General features: G+C 36.7%; 1 protein-coding gene across 5 annotated transcripts in view; it reads left to right on the forward strand.

The window, feature by feature from the left end:
• PDE3B (phosphodiesterase 3B) overlaps positions 1 to 17,784 on the forward strand; it is a 221,207-nt gene extending 203,423 nt beyond the window's left edge. For all 5 annotated transcript variants that reach the window (XM_016920438.4, XM_016920439.4, XM_016920440.4 and 2 more), the window contains 4 exons: positions 4,787 to 4,990; positions 6,950 to 7,111; positions 13,249 to 13,501; positions 15,204 to 17,784. In XM_016920438.4, the coding sequence (XP_016775927.4) occupies positions 4,787 to 4,990; positions 6,950 to 7,111; positions 13,249 to 13,501; positions 15,204 to 15,406 (822 nt within the window). In that variant the 3' untranslated portion in view covers positions 15,407 to 17,784. The remainder of the gene's footprint in view (positions 1 to 4,786; positions 4,991 to 6,949; positions 7,112 to 13,248; positions 13,502 to 15,203) is intronic.
• The last annotated feature ends 945 nt before the right edge of the window (positions 17,785 to 18,729 follow it).

Below are 18,729 nucleotides of genomic sequence, written 5' to 3' on the forward strand. Positions count from 1 at the left end.
ATCTCCAGGCAGAAAACTCATCTCTTAGATATTGAAGGAACTGCCTGGAGAGAGTAACAGTTCCTAGAGTGGGTATTAGTAGTCTAAAGTAAATTTCTCTCATTCTAGACATCTAATAGCTGGCACCCATTATTCTAAAGCAAAACTTGCTAGGTAACAAACCCTATCCACATTTACATAGTTCCCACTCACTCATCCCAAGGGGAGAGACTCCACAATAAAACATACATAACAGCAGAGAGATTACAACTGAAATCTAGAATTCTTTTTGTTTTTTTTTTTTTTTTTTGTGAGACAGGGTCTCACTCTGTTGCCAGGCTGGAGTGCAGTGGCACGATCTTGGCTCACTGCAACCTCTGCCTCCAGGGTTCAAGAGATTCTCCTGCTTCAGCCTTCCGAGTAGCTGAGACTACAGGCACATGCCACCACGCCCAGCTAATTTTTGTATTTTTAGTAGAGATGGGGTTTCACCATGTTGGCCAGGATGGTCTCGATCTCTTGACCTCGTGATCTGCCCGCTTCAGCCACCCAAAGTGCTGGGATTACAGGCGTGAGCCACCGCACCCAGTTTAGAATTCGTTTTTCTATATACACAGAAAACCAAGGATCATCAGCCATGGCATTAATCAGAAGCTTGGAAAGAAAAGGCTAAGATGGAAAGAATAACTGACCACAGGGAGAATCTAGGGAATAGAGAAGCATCTAATTATTTTTTTAAAATGTATTCTCAGAGAATTTGAAAAATATTGCATCCATAAAGTAAGAACAGGAAACTATAATAAAGGAACATCAGAAAACAAGTTAGGCTCTTAGAAACTAAAAATATTACTGCAGGAAATTTTAAAAATTCAATATAAGCATTGGAAGTAGAAGTCCAGGTAGTCTCTCCCAGGACATAGACCAGGAAGATAAAAAGAGAATATAGGGAAGGAGAAGATAAGACATGGGGGACTAGGTCAAGATGTGACTAGTGGAAGTTCTAAAAAGAAGGGAGTCTTTGGATTGAAGGGGCTCACTAAGTGCCAGGAAAGTTGAATAGAGAAAAAAACTCAAACACCACACATAGCACACCATGGAAAAATTTCAGAACACCAGAGATTTTGTTTAAAAAAAAAAAGAATTCCCGAGAAGATGAAAACAATACATCTATAAAAGAACAAAAATTCAGCTGTCATTGTATTTTAGCAACAATAGATGCTAGACAATACTGGAATGGAGTCTCTAAAATTCTAGGGGAATTTATTCATTCATTTATTTGTTCAAGTATTTATTGGGTGCATATTGTGGGATAGGCACTATTTAGGCATTGTTATATTAAATAAAACATGGGAAAAAATCTTGCCCCTCATCGAACTTACATTCTAGTACAGCAAGAAAATAAATACATAAATAATGTGTGTGAGAAAGAGAGAGAGAGAGAGAGACAGAGCAAGAGAAAGAGAGACCAAGAGAGACAGACAGAGAGAGAAAGAGAAGATTATGACTTAAGAGCTAGGAAATAAGTAAAATGAGAGGAGATAGGAGGTGCTGGCATAAGAGTATTATTTTCAAGTTAGAGTTCTATATTCAGCTAAGCTACCATTTTACATGAGAACAAAATAATGAGATTCTCAGATATGCAGTGATTTTAAACAGTCACATCTTGACCATCCTCAGAAAGTTATTTTAAAATGTATTTCAGCAAAAGAAGGGTGGTAACCAAGATAAAGGAAGATAAGGGATTATTAGAAATTTTAGAACTGATACAGTTTGTCTCTGTGTCCTCACCCAAATCTCATCTCAAATTGTAATCCTCACATGTCAAGGGCAGGGCCCTGGTGTGAGGTGATTAGACCATGGGGGCGGGTTCTCCCATGCTGTTCTTATGATAGTGAGGGAGTTGTCATGAGATCTGATGGTTTAAAAGTGGTAGTCTCCCCTGTGTGTGCTCTCTGTCCCTCTCCTGCTGTCTTGTGAAGAAGGTGCCTGCCTCTCCATTGCCTTCCACTGTGACTGTAAGTTTCCTGAGGCTTCCCCACCCATGTGGAACTGTGATTCAATTAAACCTCTTTTGTTTATAAATTACCTAGTCTCAGGTAGTATCTCTATAGCAGTGTAAACACAGAAAAGAACAAACCGAGAACAGTGTAAAAGAATCCTGAGATAACAGCTGTTCGTCAAGACTATTTCTTTACCCTATAAAAAAACAACAAAACTAGCTGCTTTGTGTTCTGTGGCACCTTATTTATCTGCTATCTCTCTACTGAATTTTTTTTTGAGTTGGGAATATTATATGAACAATCTTTGTTAATCTTTTTCACTTGAAGTGCCTTCTTAGTTGGCCAGGTGTGGTGGCTCACGCCTGTAATCCCAGCACTTTGGGAGTCTGAGACGGGCAGATCACGAGGTCAGGAGATAGACACTATCCTGGCTAACACGGTGAAACCCCGACTCTACTAAAAAACACAGAAAATTAGCTGGGCATGGTGGCGGGCACCTGTAGTCCCAGCTACTCGGGAGGCTGAGGCAGGAGAATGGCTTGAACCCAGGAGGCAGAGCTTGCAGTGAGCTGAGATCGCGCCACTGCACTCCAGCCTGGGCAACAGAACGAGAGTCCGTCTCAAAAAAAAAAAAAAAAGTGCCTTCTTAGTTATGAGATAATGGCTATGACCTCGATTTTTGTTAATGTTTCCTCCTGTTTCTTATGTTTTAAAAGGGGACATTTGTTCAGATTAGTCAGACTTATCCTTTGTATGATCTAAGTCCTTCTTATGTCTGAAGGGTTTTCTCTTTTTGTTCTTATTTAAGTGTTACTATTTGCTAAGATTCTGTCAGTTTGTATTAAACCCCTTCTCAGATCTTTCCAACTCAGAGGGTGAAAAGTAAGATTTATGACCAACTAATGTGTTTTGCCAAAGTATTGATGTATTTGCTGTAGAGAGAAGGATCTATAGCTAGAAAAAGCAGGTAACAAGATGCTTTAGCACAAAGTCAAAGGATGTTAGTTTATTGCAGCTCCAAATGAGCTGGGACCCTGTCTTTTTTCTCTGCTTCTAAGAGCCCGCAGTAAGAGCTGAGACTTCATTATCTGTTTGCTTGAAATGTTTTTCTTATTTGGTTTAAGCTTGGTCTGCTGCTCTGTGTGCTACCTTCAAGTATTCTTCTAAAGTAGCATTGACATTTGCTTCCTACTTACTGCTTCATGATTCTTTCTTGCCTCCCACTCATCTTTGAGCTTGTGAGTCTACTGGGGATCAGCAGGGAACCCCTGCCACTTACTCTTCATATAGGCTTTTTCCTTCTTATGCAGTGACTTGGTTAGCTTTTCTGAATCCATTCTCATTTTCACCATGTCTTTGAAGTTTCCAGTATGGTGATTATATCTAATTCTAATACTGATTCAGACGTCCCCCCCTCCGCCCATTTTATAGTTCTTTGGCAATTTCAAAGGGTAATTTGAATGGTGAAAGAATTCCGAACTTGCTCATTTTTTTAAAAAACTGATCTTGCTATCTGTGAGTTTATTAAGTCAGCTAGCTTCACAGGGCACTCATTGTACATTGTGTTTTATTGAGCCCAGAATCGGATTACTTCCTCCTGAACAGACAGAGCCGTTCTCATAGTTAAGTCCTTGTCACATTTGAGCATGAATTAGTCAAATCATTATTAAATGTAAATGACCCCTTAGGGAGTTTTCGAAGCTTACTCTTTCTGTTTGGTATTTATAATGTTTAGAAGTTGTATTACAGGTGGTATGAAATGCCTTTATATGGCTCATTGCAAAGTTTAAATCATACCATTGCTTTTATAAAACCAAATAGCTTAAAAAATAATCACTTAGTGTTATGCATCTGTGCTTAAATCTAGGCTGTAGCTAATTTTCACAAATAAGTAGAGCTATTCAATTAAGCTCTCAGAATATGTATCCTACCTGAGATCTCATTCCGTCCTTCTTTCTCATTACACAGTAGGCTCCATGAAAACAGGGATAGGGTTTTAATTTTTATCCCTGGCCTTTAACACAACTTGGCTGTAGAAGTTTTTTTAAATAATTCCTATGCTTATTTAATAATTTAAAGAATTGCTTAATTTTTAGAGGTGGAAGAGGCTTTAGAAATTCTATACTCCACTGATTTTAAGTCTGTATTCCAAAGTCCTAGAGTACTGAGGAGGCACCTCAGGGTCTTCTGCTGGAGTGAAGTGTAGAAAAAGTGAGTAGTTCCACACCATTTGAACCAGAGGATTTGTGTTTTTATCTGTTACATAGTTCTGTTTTACTCCCAGGCACTGTGTGAGGATGGGAATCCAGGATATGTCCATCTCAGACAGGCAGGTCTCTTACTTACCCTGGAAAGTACTGCTTCCTCTTCTTTAGTCACCATCACCATTGACTCCAGAATGACTAAACAACAGAAATGTATTCTGAAACCTGCTCTAGATCCCTAATGACTTTATTCACAGAAGTTTATCTTCTCAGATAAAGCAAATGAAATAGACCTCAAAGTATCAACTTTACATCTCTTGGGAGGCAGCACGGTGTCTGCAAAGATAAACTTTAAAGATAAATAACCCTTTCACTTACTAGAGCTATGTATGTTGGAAGGAAAGGTGTATCTTAACCTCTTTGTACTTCAGTCTACTCATTTATAAAATTATCACAACCTATTTTCACAGGTACTAAAATACCTGGTAAAACGCCTAGTATATAGTAGGTATTCATTGTTTGTATACTTCCAACCTGATATTAAAGATATTAAAGTTTAATATCTTTGAGGTGTCTGCCTCATTTTTCTATATTTCTTTTTAGGCAGTTTTATACAATGACAGATCTGTTTTGGAAAATCATCATGCTGCATCAGCTTGGAATCTATATCTTTCTCGCCCAGAATACAACTTCCTTCTTCATCTTGATCATGTGGAATTCAAGCGCTTTCGTTTTTTAGTCATCGAAGCAATCCTTGCTACGGATCTTAAAAAGCATTTTGATTTTCTTGCAGAATTCAATGCCAAGGTTTGTTATGAAAATTAGTGCCTGATTTAAAAAATCTTTATTGTCAGTGTTACTGATAAAATATGTTTTTTAATGTTAAGTTAGAATTGTTACTACTTAGGAAGTAACAATAAATAGTTGATATAAAATAATATATATGCCTATATTTTTAAAAATAAACATTTTTATTGTTATGGTAACATTTCCTAAAATATTATTGCTTGTTATATTTTCTTTCGACACATAAACTTATACTATTGTGACTTTATTTCACATATTTTTCACATAGAAACAAACCAGTTATTTCAAATGAGTTTAAAGAGAGATTTGACAAAGCCATGCTCAGTGTCAAGTAAGGCATTATATAAAATTAACTTTATGTGTTTCTTAAGAATCCAGTTAATTCTAAGAATCCAGTTAATTATGCCTACCTCACTGCACCTGTTATACCTTCTTTATATTAGTGATTCTTTAGCTGGCTAGTGTTAAGGAAAAGGAAGCACCCTCTTCTACTTGAGAATAATTCACTCATTCAACAAGTATTTATTGGGATTGCCCACTATGTACAGACATTGTACTAGGCCAAAGAACTCATATTCACCAGGGGATCAAGAATCACTGCCCCAGTATGACAGTGGTACTCATGGGACTATGCTTTATCCCTCAGACATTTGAGGTGAAAAAAGTTGAGAACCACTGCTTTAGATTCCCACCCTGGCTTGCAGGAAGCTGCTATTTTCTTGATGACTTTTGTGACCTAAAAGAAGCTGTACCTGCAGAGTAGAGAAACTGGTAACAAAGGAATACTAGATTAGACCTGCTGGAAGGAGACCCTTATATATGTTGCTGTCATGACATTAATGAAATGCTTATAAAAATCAGTGAGAAGTAAGGGTACCTTTAAAATTATTTCATAGTTGTATAGTCTTATTCACTTTAATTTTTAAATAAAATTCATTTAAGTGCTTAAGTCACCTTTTATAGGTAAAAGATTATCTAACACAATACTTTGAATGTGTATTCCTTAAAGACTTCTATTTTGAAGTCTCTCAAAAAAATGCCATATGAATGGGGCTCTAGACTTCCGATTAAGTTTCAATCAAAAGAGCTCTTCTCTCAAGTGTTTTCTATGGTGGTGTTCTACATATATATATTTTTTTTTCTGAAAGAGTTTGGTGCCAAAAAGCAACCATCACACTGAAGTTCAAAAGCTATGATGTGGCTCATTCTTTTCATTTTTTACAAAATGAAATTTTAGTTCTTGAAAGGCTTTTTTTCAGCTAATAATTATCATTTATTTAAATAACAATATTTAGCATTTTCCATGAACAAGGCATTTTTTCATTTATTAATCCTCATAGCAGCATGGCTAGATTGGTACTACTTTTCTTACTTCATAGATGAGGAAAGTTAGATTCGAATAGGTTAAGCAGTTTTTTCACTGTTACACACTGAATTTTTGATTCAGAATACAGCTTGCTGATTCATGACATTCTGAGTCAGGATTTAAAACTATAGGGCCAGCTTCTCAGACTTGTGTTCAGTTCACTATATCATGTTGCCTTTCACAGCAAGGGCAAACTTCTCTAGCTTCTTAAGTGTTCTTTTTTGAGGTAGAAATAAGTAGTTATAATTCTTATATGATTTTTTGATATTGTGTATCTACTATACTTAATAAATACATATATATATATATATACACACACACACACATATAATTCATGATTCTTTGTGGTAATCACAAATATTGAAACCCATGGTTAGTTATATGTTTTTCTAGAAAGCATTTTTTAGAAAGGAAATTTAACCAATAGAGGTCCATATTATGGAATGAACTGATTTTAAAAAGAACTATTTGCTGAAATTTCTTTCTGTCATTTAGACAGGAAACAGTTTTAAGATAATTTGGTAAAAGCAAACAAAACAACGAGTTTTAAAAATGCCTTCAGAACCTAAAATGATGTTGTTTTTCCAAAATAGGCAAATGATGTAAATAGTAATGGCATAGAATGGAGTAATGAAAATGATCGCCTCTTGGTATGCCAGGTGTGCATCAAACTGGCAGATATAAATGGCCCAGCAAAAGTTCGAGACTTGCATTTGAAATGGACAGAAGGCATTGTCAATGAATTTTATGAGCAGGTAAGTTGAAACCTGAGCTTGGTGGGATTTTTAAGAGCTGTCATGAGAAGACACTACTCTTTGGGTTTTGGATAGCTTTATTAAGTGTTTGAAATCTGAGTTGCTTTGACTGGGAAGGGTTAAAAATTATTGCATTTGCTTTGGTTCTTAGTATTTTCTGTGTTCTGTTTGCCTTTGCTGTTAAAATTTTTAAAAATAACTTATTCCCTATCTTGACTGAGCTGAATATACTCATGAGTCTACAGGTAAGGCTGTTAGCAGCCGCAAATCCGAGTCTGCAGCAACCTCAATTCTTGCCCCCTCAGAAGAAAGAATTCAACTGAGGGGCATAAGGCAGAGGGAGAGACTGAAACAAGTTTTAGATCAGAAGTGAAAGTTTATTTAAAAGCTTTAGAGCAAGAATGAAAGGAAGTAAAGTACACTTGGAAGAAGGCCAGGCGGGCAACCTAAGAGATCAAGTGCATGGTTTGACCTTTGACTTGGAGTCTTATACATTGGCATGCTTCCAGGGTTGTGTTACTTCTCCCAATTCATCCTTTGAGGTGGCTGTCACATGTGCAGTGACCTGCCAGCACTTGGGAGGGGCCACATACACAGTGTGTTTACTGAAATTGTACTCATGCTCACTTGAGGCATTTTTCCCTTACCAGCCCAGTGTTCATGGAGGAAGGTCATATACCAATTAAACTCCACCATTTTGCCTCTTAGTGCACATGCTTGAGCCCACTCACCCACCTCCTGAGATCTTACCAGGAAGCTGCTGATCACCAGTTTCTATTGGGTGACTGCCTTTCCCTGGTGCCAGCTGTGACCAATTATTATTTTAGAGAGACAGCTTAACCTATCACCTGATGGTCACCTGACATTTCTGATGGGGTTGGGGGTGGGCCCTCTCCTGCTCTGCCCATGTCTGCCTGACTACTTTCTATAACAAGTCTAGACTACATTATGATTCCAAGGTCTCTTTCAACCCTGAGATTCTGTAACCTAGAAGAATTTATTTCCAGATGAAGTGGTTTTTAAGTTATTCAGGGTGTGCTCAGAGTATATTTAAAGAATATCAATCCATTTTCAATTCTGCTATAAAAAGACTAACTCCCTGCCATAGGAACATCAACTGGGAAGAAATCCGGACAGAGGGCTACAAAATGGAGAGAATAGACACTTAGTGGTTCTCAAGGATTCAAAGATATAAGCATGCTCTTTTGTTCTTAAATCTTTTTTTGAGACAGAGGCTTGCTCTGTTGCCCAGGCTGTAGTGCAGTGGTGCGATCTCAGCTCACTGCAACCTCTGCCACCTGGGTTCAAGCGATTCTCTTGCTTCAGCCTCCTGAGTAGCTGGGATTACAGGTGCACGCCACCATGCCTGGCTAATTTTTGTATTTTTAGTAGAGATGGGGTTTCACCATGTTGGTCAGGCTGGTCTCGAACTCCTGACCTCGTGATCCGCCCACCTCGGCCTCCCAAAGTGTTGGGATTACAGACATAAGGCACTGTGCCCGGCTGTTCTTAAATCTTTAATTTTTTTTAAATTATTCTTTAAGTTCTGGGACACATGTGCAGAAGGTGCAGTTTTGTTATATAGGTATACACGTGCCATGGTGGTTTGCTGCACCCATCAACCTGTCATCTACATTAGGTATTTCTCCTAATGCTATCCCTCCTCTAGCCCCCCACCCCCTAACAGGCCCCCATGTGATATTCCCCTCCCTGTGTCCATGTGTTCTCATTGTTCAACTCCCACTTATGAGTGAGAACATGCGGTATTTGGTTTTCTGTTTCTGTTTTTGCTGAGAATGATGGTTTCCAGCTTCATCTATGTACCTGCAAAGGACATGAACTCATCCTTTTTTATAACTGCATAGTATTCCATGGTATATATGTGCCACATTTTCTTTATCCAGTCTATCATTAATGGGCATTTGGGTTAGTTCCAAGTCTTTGAAAAGCTTTCCTATTTCTCCACATCCTCTCCAGCATCTGTTGTTTCCTGACTTTCTAATGATCGCCATTCCAACTGGCATAAGAGGTTATCCCATTGTGGTTTTTATTTGCATTTCTCTAATGACTAGTGATGATGAGCTTTTTTCATGTGTTTGTTGGCTACATAAATGTCCCACGATGCATAATCATTGGATTCCCCAAGGTTGAAATGAAGGAAAAAATGTTAAGGGCAGCCAGAGAGAAAGGTTGGGTTACTCACAAAGGGAAGCCCATCAGACTACCAGTGGATCTCTCTGCAGAAACCCTACAAACCAGAAGAGAGTGGGGGCCAATATTCAACATTCTTAAAGAAAAGAATTTTCAACCCAGAATTTCATATCCAGCCAAACTAAGCTTCATAAGCGAAAGAGAAATAAAATCCTTTACACGCAAGCAAATGCTGAGAGATTTTGTCACCACCAGGCCTGCCTTACAAGAACTCCTGAAGGACACACTAAATATGGAAAGGAAAAACCGATAACAGCCACCTCAAAAACATACCAAATTGTAAAGACCATCGACACTATGAAGAAACCACATCAACTAACGGGCAAAATTAACCTGCTGGCATCATAATGACAGGATCAAATTCATACATAACAGTATTAGCCTTAAATGTAAATGGGCTAAATGCCCCAATTAAAAGGCACAGACTGGCAAATTGGATAAAGAGTCAAGACCCATCAGTGTGCTGTATTCAGGAGACCCATCTCACGTGCAGACACACATAGGCTCAAAATAAAGGGATGGAGAAAGATTTACCCAGCAAATGGAAAGCGAAAAAAAAGCAGGGGTTGCAATCCTAGTCTCTGATGAAACAGACTTTAAACCAACAGAGACAGAAAAAGATCAAGAAGGGCATTAAATAATGGTAAAGAGATCAATGCATCAAGAACAGCTAACTATCCTAAATATATATGCACCCAATACAGGAGCACCCAGATTCATAAAGCAAGTTTTTAGAGACCTACAAGGAGACTCAGACTCCCACAAAATAATAGTGGGAGATTTTAACACCCCACTGTCAATATTAGACAGATCAAGACAGAAAATTAACAAGGATATTCAGGACTTGAACTCAGCTCTGGACCAAGTGGACCTAATAGACATCTATAGAACTCTCCACCCCAAATCAACAGAATATACATTCTTCTCAGCACCACATCGCACTTGTTCTAAAATTGACCACATAATTGGAAGTAAAACACTCCTCAGCAAATGTAAAAGAATGGAAATCATAACAAACAGTCTCTCAGACCACAGTGCAATCAAATTAGAACTCAGGATTAGGAAACTCACTCAAAACTGCACAATGACATGGAAACTGAACAACTTGCTCCTGAATGACTACTGGGTAAATAACGAAATTAAGGCACAATGACATGGAAACGGAACAACCTGCTCCTGAATGACTACCGGGTAAATAACGAAATTAAGGCAGAAATAGATAGACACAATGTACCAGAATCTCGGGGACACAGCTAAAGCAGTGTTTAGAGGGAAATTTATAGCACTAAAATGCCCACAGGAGAAAGCAGGAAAGATCTAAAATCGACACCCTAGCATCACAATTAAAAGAACTAGAGAAGCAAGAGCAAACAAATTCAAAAGCTAGCAGAAGACAAGAAATAACTAAGATCAGAGCAGAACTGAAGGAGATAGAGACACAGAAAACCCTTCAAAAAAATCAATGAATCCAGGAGCTGGTTTTTTGAAAAGATTAACAAAATAGACCGCTAGCTAGACTAATAAAGAAAAGAGAGAAGAATCAAATAGACACAATAAAAAATGATAAAGGGGAAATCACCACTGATCCCACAGAAATACAAACTACTATCAGAGAATACTATAAAATTTTTGGCATTAAAATAATCTTTCCACTTTGCTGAATCTGCCATTTTTTGGGGTCCCGTTTTGAGGCTTCCTACAATGTAGGAGTGCACTGATTTCCTGACATGCCTAACATTTTGTTATCTCCAAAATAGCAAATACACCTTTTTGGCTTTGGAATTACATTCCTTAGGAATCCTTGTTGGCCCTAATTATCAGGAAAGGTCAACATATCTACTAGTTGAGGGCTTTCTTAACATGAGTGGAAAGTGGGAGTAATTGAGCCTATATAACCATGCACCTGGTATACTTTGTTACTTCCAGATTGTATTGAAAATGTGCAATGTTTTACACCCACCAGCTAAACATCCCAACACAATAATGTATACTCTGCTGTTTATAAGTTACAAAATGCCATACTGTATAATCATGGAAAGATTATTAATATTTTACTATTATCTGATATATTTAAATTATATTTAATTTGGGGTAGAAAATGGCTATATTTACCTAATTTGTAAGATTATACTATGCAGTTTGCATATTCTCATTCTCAGTGATAATTGAAACTTGCTTTAGAGCTCGCCCATGGATCTCATGTTTACAAAAGAGGAATTTTATGCTAGGGAAAATGTTATCTTTATATTATATGTACAAATGGGTAATAAAAAATAATAGTGTATGTCAATTTTAGAAAATTCACTAGTTCAGTGAGAGAACATTAGAAATATTCATTTAGATCCCGCATATCATTTTAAAAGCATATAGAATTAATACTTATTAAGCAAACCTGGAAGCCATGCCTGAGGTTGAATCATGGCTTCTCTTCCTTATCTCCAATACGACCTTGGTTGGGTAAGTTACTTAACCTCTCTGTGCCAGTTTCCTCATTGATAAAATAGGAATGATGGTACCTACCTCATAAGGTTTCTGTGAGGATTAAATGAACTAATACATGTAGACTTCTTAGAATAGTTTCTGATACATAAGTGCTCAATAAATGTTAACTATTATAATTTCATATATATCACTAAAAACTATGTTATCTCAGAGAGTTTCACTTAATCTAAGTGTCATTATTCAATATCAAAGCAGGAAAATGTCATCTGATATCCTCCCACTTATGAAAGTTTTAATCATCCCTCATCAGAACTAAACTTCTTTCTCATTCTGGTTATGCTATTAAACTTTCTTCAGATATTGATGTAAAATTCTAACCATGCCCAACTTTTTTTTTGTTATACTAATTATACTGTCTTTAGATGCCTACAGCCATTTAACTGCCATGGACTTAGAAAAGCGAAACTCCTGGGTTATATCTGTGAAATTACAGAGTCCTATAGATAAACCCAACTGTTTTTGGAAAAATATCAATTGTTTTCTTCCTCATAGACAATAATCTCGTAAAAGATTTCTAATCATGGGACAGTTAATCACGGGGACAGTTTCTGGTTGTTTCCTCAGAGTTATGTTGGCTCATTACAGAACAGACACTCCTTACCTGCAGAATTTGTACGTTGTGGGGAGTAATTTATCCCAAACCAGTTCAGACACTAGGACTAAAATGTTAATAGTACCATTTGGAGAATGCTCAGTACTTGCTAAACACTTTATATTAATATTTCCTTTAACCTCATCATAGCATCCCTATTAGGTAGATTATTATTCAGATTTTACACACAGTGCATTTGTACATAGAGCTTGCCCAACACCACACAGGTAGTAGTCTGATCTCAAATTAAGCCCTAGAAGCCACAGTGGGAGAGTACCAGAAGGCAGGCCGTTGGGGATCTAGCCCCAGGATCCTCACCTCAATCGTGGTAGCTCTACTTTATTTGTTTTTCATATTAGGTTTTCTGATTTTGAATCATTAGAGAGTTCTGCTGTTAAAAAAAAAGGGGGGTGGAGGTAGTGTTATTGAAAAGCACTTGCAAAATTCAGCTCTGTACATTTGAGATATAACTACAACAAAAATGTTTCTATTATGCTTTTGCCCCTAGATAAAGAGAATCCATAATTGACACTATGGAATTTTGCAGTTTGTTAGTAAAATATCTGATACTTATTTTAATAGATCTGTATGTTTCTTATTAACTGAGTATCAGCCATACTGGTTGATGTGAACAGAATGTGAGAATAAAGTTTTGTTTAGGATTTCTCAATGTTAAATTCTTACAGTTGAAATGATAGATTGATGCTTATTCATAAAAAATATTTTGATATAGATTGTTTATTTTAAAAAAACTCAAGATAATTTTAACAGCAAAGCTCAGTGGTGGTTCTTTCACCAGTTAAAAATGTACTTTTCTTTTTAAAATATGCAGGGAGATGAAGAAGCAAATCTTGGTCTGCCCATCAGTCCATTCATGGATCGTTCTTCTCCTCAACTAGCAAAACTCCAAGAATCTTTTATCACCCACATAGTGGGTCCCTTGTGTAACTCCTATGATGCTGCTGGTTTGCTACCAGGTCAGTGGATAGAAGCAGAAGAGGATAATGATACTGAAAGTGGTGATGATGAAGACAGTGAAGAATTAGATACAGAAGATGAAGAAATGGAAAACAATCTAAATCCAAGTAAGAATATAGGGACATTATAATTTATTTAATGTTACAGGTTGAGTATTCCAAGTCTGAAAATCTGAAATATGAAATGCTCCAAAATCCAAAATTTTTTGAGTGCCAGCATGGTGCTCAAAGGAAATATTCACTGGGACACTTGGATTTCAGATTTTTCAATTAGGGGTGCTAAATATAATGCAAATATTCCAAAATCAGAAACACTTCTGGTCTCAAGCATTTTGAATAGGGATATTCAACCTTTAATAACTGCATATATCCATTTAACTTAGATTTGGAACTTTGTTTCTCAGATACAGATTCAGCAGTCATTACATTGAGTAACCACTATCTAAATGTTCAGATTCAACAGTCATGTTTTGAGTAACTTCTATATGCCGGGTACTGGGTGAATACTGTCATACAACAAGCATTCTTATTCTTATTTAATTAAAGTAACATCTCTTGAGGTGTTGCCCTCCAGCCAGTACTCTTCACAGTACCTGTGCACGCACGATAGGGCCATCACCACATCTGAACGTATGTGAGGTGGATCCTCATGGCAAGTCCTCCTTCATGTCACTCCTTTTCACACATCTCACCCCCAATCCCACTGGGCAGCTGAGGAGCACAACTTCCATAGCAGCCTACTAATCTGCTGTTCACATAGACTTGAGAAATAGATCAAACAGTGGGGGGGAGGGGAGAAGGAAAACATACATTCCCTGGCTGTAGAGGGAGAGCCAAGTTTTGTGGCATTATGAATTTGAGTTACCAAACTGTAATGACATACTTTCCTGTATAAGACAATTAGTATAAATGGAAAATGAAATGAAAATTATCACTTTGTAATTGTGAATGAAATCAGTTATTTGCTCATTTTAAAGTAGAATTTAAATTATACCTACATAAGTATTGTTTTGATTTTCAAGCATGCAATAAATCAGACCAGATAGGAAGACTACAAAGAACCTCCCACTGCAACACACACATGCCTTGTATTTAGGATTAGCATGGCAAATCCTATTAAAATGTATTTAAAATTCTTTTTTTTTTAAATGGCATTAGCATCTGAAGGTTGACTGACTTCTAAAAATTATACTCCCCCATCTCTACTAAAAATACAAAAATATGCTGGAAATGGTGGTGGGCACCTGTAGTCCCAGCTACTAGGGAGGCTGAGGCAGGAGAATGGAGTGAACCCATGAGGCGGAGGTTCCAGTGAGCTGAGATCGTGCCACTGCACTCCAGCCTGGGCGACAGAGCAAGACTCCGTCTCAAAAAAAAAAAAAACTGTACTCATCAAAATGTTGGTAATTGTGTTTAATTCAATACATAAGAATGCCCTTAAAGGTTGGTTTTTAACTTTGGGTTATTTTCATTTGAAATTTCAGCACGCTTCTTCCCTCTCCACCATACCCAGCCAGTTTTCCCTAAACCTCTTCTCTATTTTGTTTTTATCCATAACAATACCATCTAACATATTCCTGTTTTGCTTCTTTCTGTTTTCCTAGCTCTTTCCACTAGAATCTGAACACCATAACGCAGGGATTATTTTTATAGTACTATTTCATTATATTATTTTTATTATACTATTATTTTATAGTACTGTTTACTTTTATAATCCCAGTGCTTAGATACCTAGAATAGGCACTTAATATTTGTTGAATGATTAAATCATATTGCTATGATTAGAATATATTTATTTTAAATTTCACAGAACCACCAAGAAGAAAAAGCAGACGGCGAATATTTTGTCAGCTAATGCACCACCTCACTGAAAACCACAAGATATGGAAGGAAATCGTAGAGGAAGAAGAAAAATGTAAAGCTGATGGGAATAAACTGCAGGTGGAGAATTCCTCCTTACCTCAAGCAGATGAGATTCAGGTAATTGAAGAGGCAGATGAAGAGGAAGAGTGACAGTTTGAGTAAAAGAAAAGTCATATTGAAGAAGCCCAGAGGGCTGTGTCCAGGGGCAGAAATCATTGCCTAGTGTTCACCGGCTCTCAACTGACCATTCCCATGTGGACAGGCCTTAATACTGTGAGAGGATCCTTGCTCTGCTGGTAGTTTCCCACTCCTGTGCACTTTCACAGGAACTAGAAAACTATTCTTAAACCAAAAATACCATCCGTGTTGACCCATGTTGCAGAGCCCTTACTTAAATCCTTCACTGGTGTATGAATACTTTGTCATAATGCTGCTTTGCTGGGTAGTGAGCTCTTATTTTTCACTGGGGGTCAGCTATAACTAAAAACTCAAGTGACATATTTCAGTTACCAAAGCGGCCAGAACTTTTTGCTTTTATGAAAATAGATTCATATTGTATTTCCCAGTGTGTCTTTTATGTCTTTGAATGTTTTGGAGAAAAGTCTATGCCTGTCTAAAAATGAATCCAGTGTTGCCTTTCTGAGGGATTTCTGCTCAATGCAATATACTGTTCAGTGCTATTCTCCCAGCTAGGTTTATCCATGAAGGACTGAGTGACCTTTGTTGTATTTAACAAAATCCAGGTGCATCAATTTCTGATGCTTTTTACTATTGTGTATTATCTACTATGTGTGTTTTATTTCTGCTGAGAGTATTCAGGTTTGCCATGGACATCAGAAGTTTGAATTCCAGTCTTATCTTATGTTCCATGGCTGAATTTTAAAGCTGTTTAGGTTTAACAATGAAGGGATTTATTCTTTAGTCAAAATTGTTGTTTTTACTCTAGCTCAGGATTCGTATTTTTAAAGAAAGATTTAGTTAATATAAACACAGCACAGATTTGTCAGAAGAAAAAAAATTTGCTGTAATACCAAAACTAACCTCATCAAAGATAAAGAAAAAAAGAAATATAGTGAGCCCTAAAGGACACATACATTGAATAAATAATTGGAACATGTGGTTCTCTTTAGATCCACATCTTAGCTGTCATTTGTTCACTCTAAAACTGATGTTCATCTTTCTGTTAATATCCCTCTGCCTCAAGACTACATGACAGAAATGACCTATCACTACTTATTATTTCTGAAGCCTAACTGCAAGACTGATTTCTGAGAACAAGTAAAGAACTGGAATACTTATTTTTCATATAAAAATCTAAATGTTAATAAATCATTTCATACAAAAGTACATTATTAACCACATTATTAAAATAATTGCAAGAAAATGGACCATATTTACAATGTTTTGTAAACTTGCTAGTGTGTGGATATGTACCCTACTTGTGAAATACATTTGAAGATATAAAGAGCAGCCAAAATGATGGCAAAATGGTAGGCTAATATTTTCTATTATTATTGGAGACCATATCATATTTTGGAATCATGCAATTTTGCACACAGTGAAACCATTAATTTTCCAAGGTAATTCCTTTAGAATATGGTATTGGCATGCAGTTTCTTACTTATCTAGAATATTTGGCTTATCTGAAAGATATCAATTTAAGATCTCTGGAAGTGTTAGAATTTTTGATCCTTCACAGTGTCAATATTTAATGAATCACTAAGCTTTATTAGACATGTTGAGTGAGTGCTGAGTTCCTTGCTGCCACTTTTGTTACCATTGTCACACACTATGTGTAAACCAGTCCCACCACTTATTACTAATTAATAAAATTTTGACTGATAATTTATATTTGCACTTACAATATATATATCCTGTCCTTATATTTCTCTAGAGTACATTTTCCATCATGTTTAAGTGTATTTCTGCTATTATTTCCTCTCCTGCAGAATACATACAAGTGTATGTGTATAAAGTCATACATGTACAAGCATGCATATTGAGATTGAATCACATTTCCATACTGTCTGTTATTTTATTGGGTTTTATATTGGGTTTCTTTAGTTTATGTTGTTTTCTCAAAAGCAGCATTTTAAATTACGAATACTGGACTTACTGGATTTAATTATAAATCCAATTACTACTGGAAACTCATTTTTACATAATATAGTCCTTAAATTATTTAACCCTTGCTAAGTAATTGACATATGTAACAATAACTAGCCTAAAGAAACCCAAAAAAGTATCTCTCCCGAGCTGAAACTTAAAAATTCGTAAGTGTAAGAAAGAATGTGAGAATATATTAAATGCACACTGTACCATTAGATGAAATCTTACTTGAGAAATTGCCATAAGCCATATTACAGATCTTACTTTGATTGCTACTGAATCAGATTAATTTCTTGTTATAATAATTTTCATCATAAATTTTCTATTTTTAAAGCCGCTGGTACTAGAAATATTCTTTTAATGCTATATCTATGTACCTACTGACACATTTTTCTCCATAAAAGTACTTTTAAAAATTACTTCATGATTTGAAAGCTGTTTCCTGCTATTATTTCATTACTTACTTTGTTGGTGCTATTAGCTTTTTCTACTTATTTTTACAAGAAACCTGGAGATTCTGGCTTACTTAAGTCATCAGAAATTCTCTGTATCTAGATTCATCTCATAGAAACACACTTCACAAAAGAGATGAATAGATACAACTCTGGTTCCTTCATTATAGTTGCCAGATTAATATAAGCTGCTCTAGAGTGTGTAGGGGTTAGGAGTGGCAGGTGGAGCAGAAATGAATCACTTCTCAAAGGAAGGTGACTTTTAAACTCAGAACTGAAGAATTAAAGACTTAGCTCAGAAATGATTGCTTGTAGAGAGAATAACAGCATGTACAGAGGCCAGAAGAGAAAGCATCCCCACACTGGATAAGCCAAAAGAGATTTAGGGTGGCTGGAAGATAGAGCACAAGAAGAGGGAGTGGTAGAGAGATGGTGGTTAATGAAGGGCCTTGTAAAACATGACATGCCACTTAAACTTTATTCCTAAAGGAAATGGGAACCAATGGAAAACTTTCAATCTGGAAGAATAACATGATAAGATTTACATTTTATGAGGATCAAATAGCATACTTCAGTTGTCCCTTGTTATACATGGGGGATTGGTTCTAGGACCTCCTCAGCTATAAAAATCTTCACATATTCAATTCCCACAGTCAACCCTATGGAACCTGCAGATACAAAAAGTTGGCCCTCTCTATACGAGGGTTACGCATCCCACAAATACTATATTTTCATCTGCATTTGGTTGTGGATGCAGAACCTGCCAATGCAGAGCCAACTATATTTACTGAAAAACTCCACATATAAGTGGACCCATGGAGTTCGAACCCATGTTGTTCAAGGGTCAACTGTATTTTGAATGGTTTAAAACTATTGTTTTGGACTGAGTTCCTGCACCTAGGCCCCAGTAGA

This window comes from Pan troglodytes, chromosome 9, assembly GCF_028858775.2.
Source record: "Pan troglodytes isolate AG18354 chromosome 9, NHGRI_mPanTro3-v2.0_pri, whole genome shotgun sequence".
Taxonomy (NCBI): domain Eukaryota; kingdom Metazoa; phylum Chordata; class Mammalia; order Primates; family Hominidae; genus Pan; species Pan troglodytes.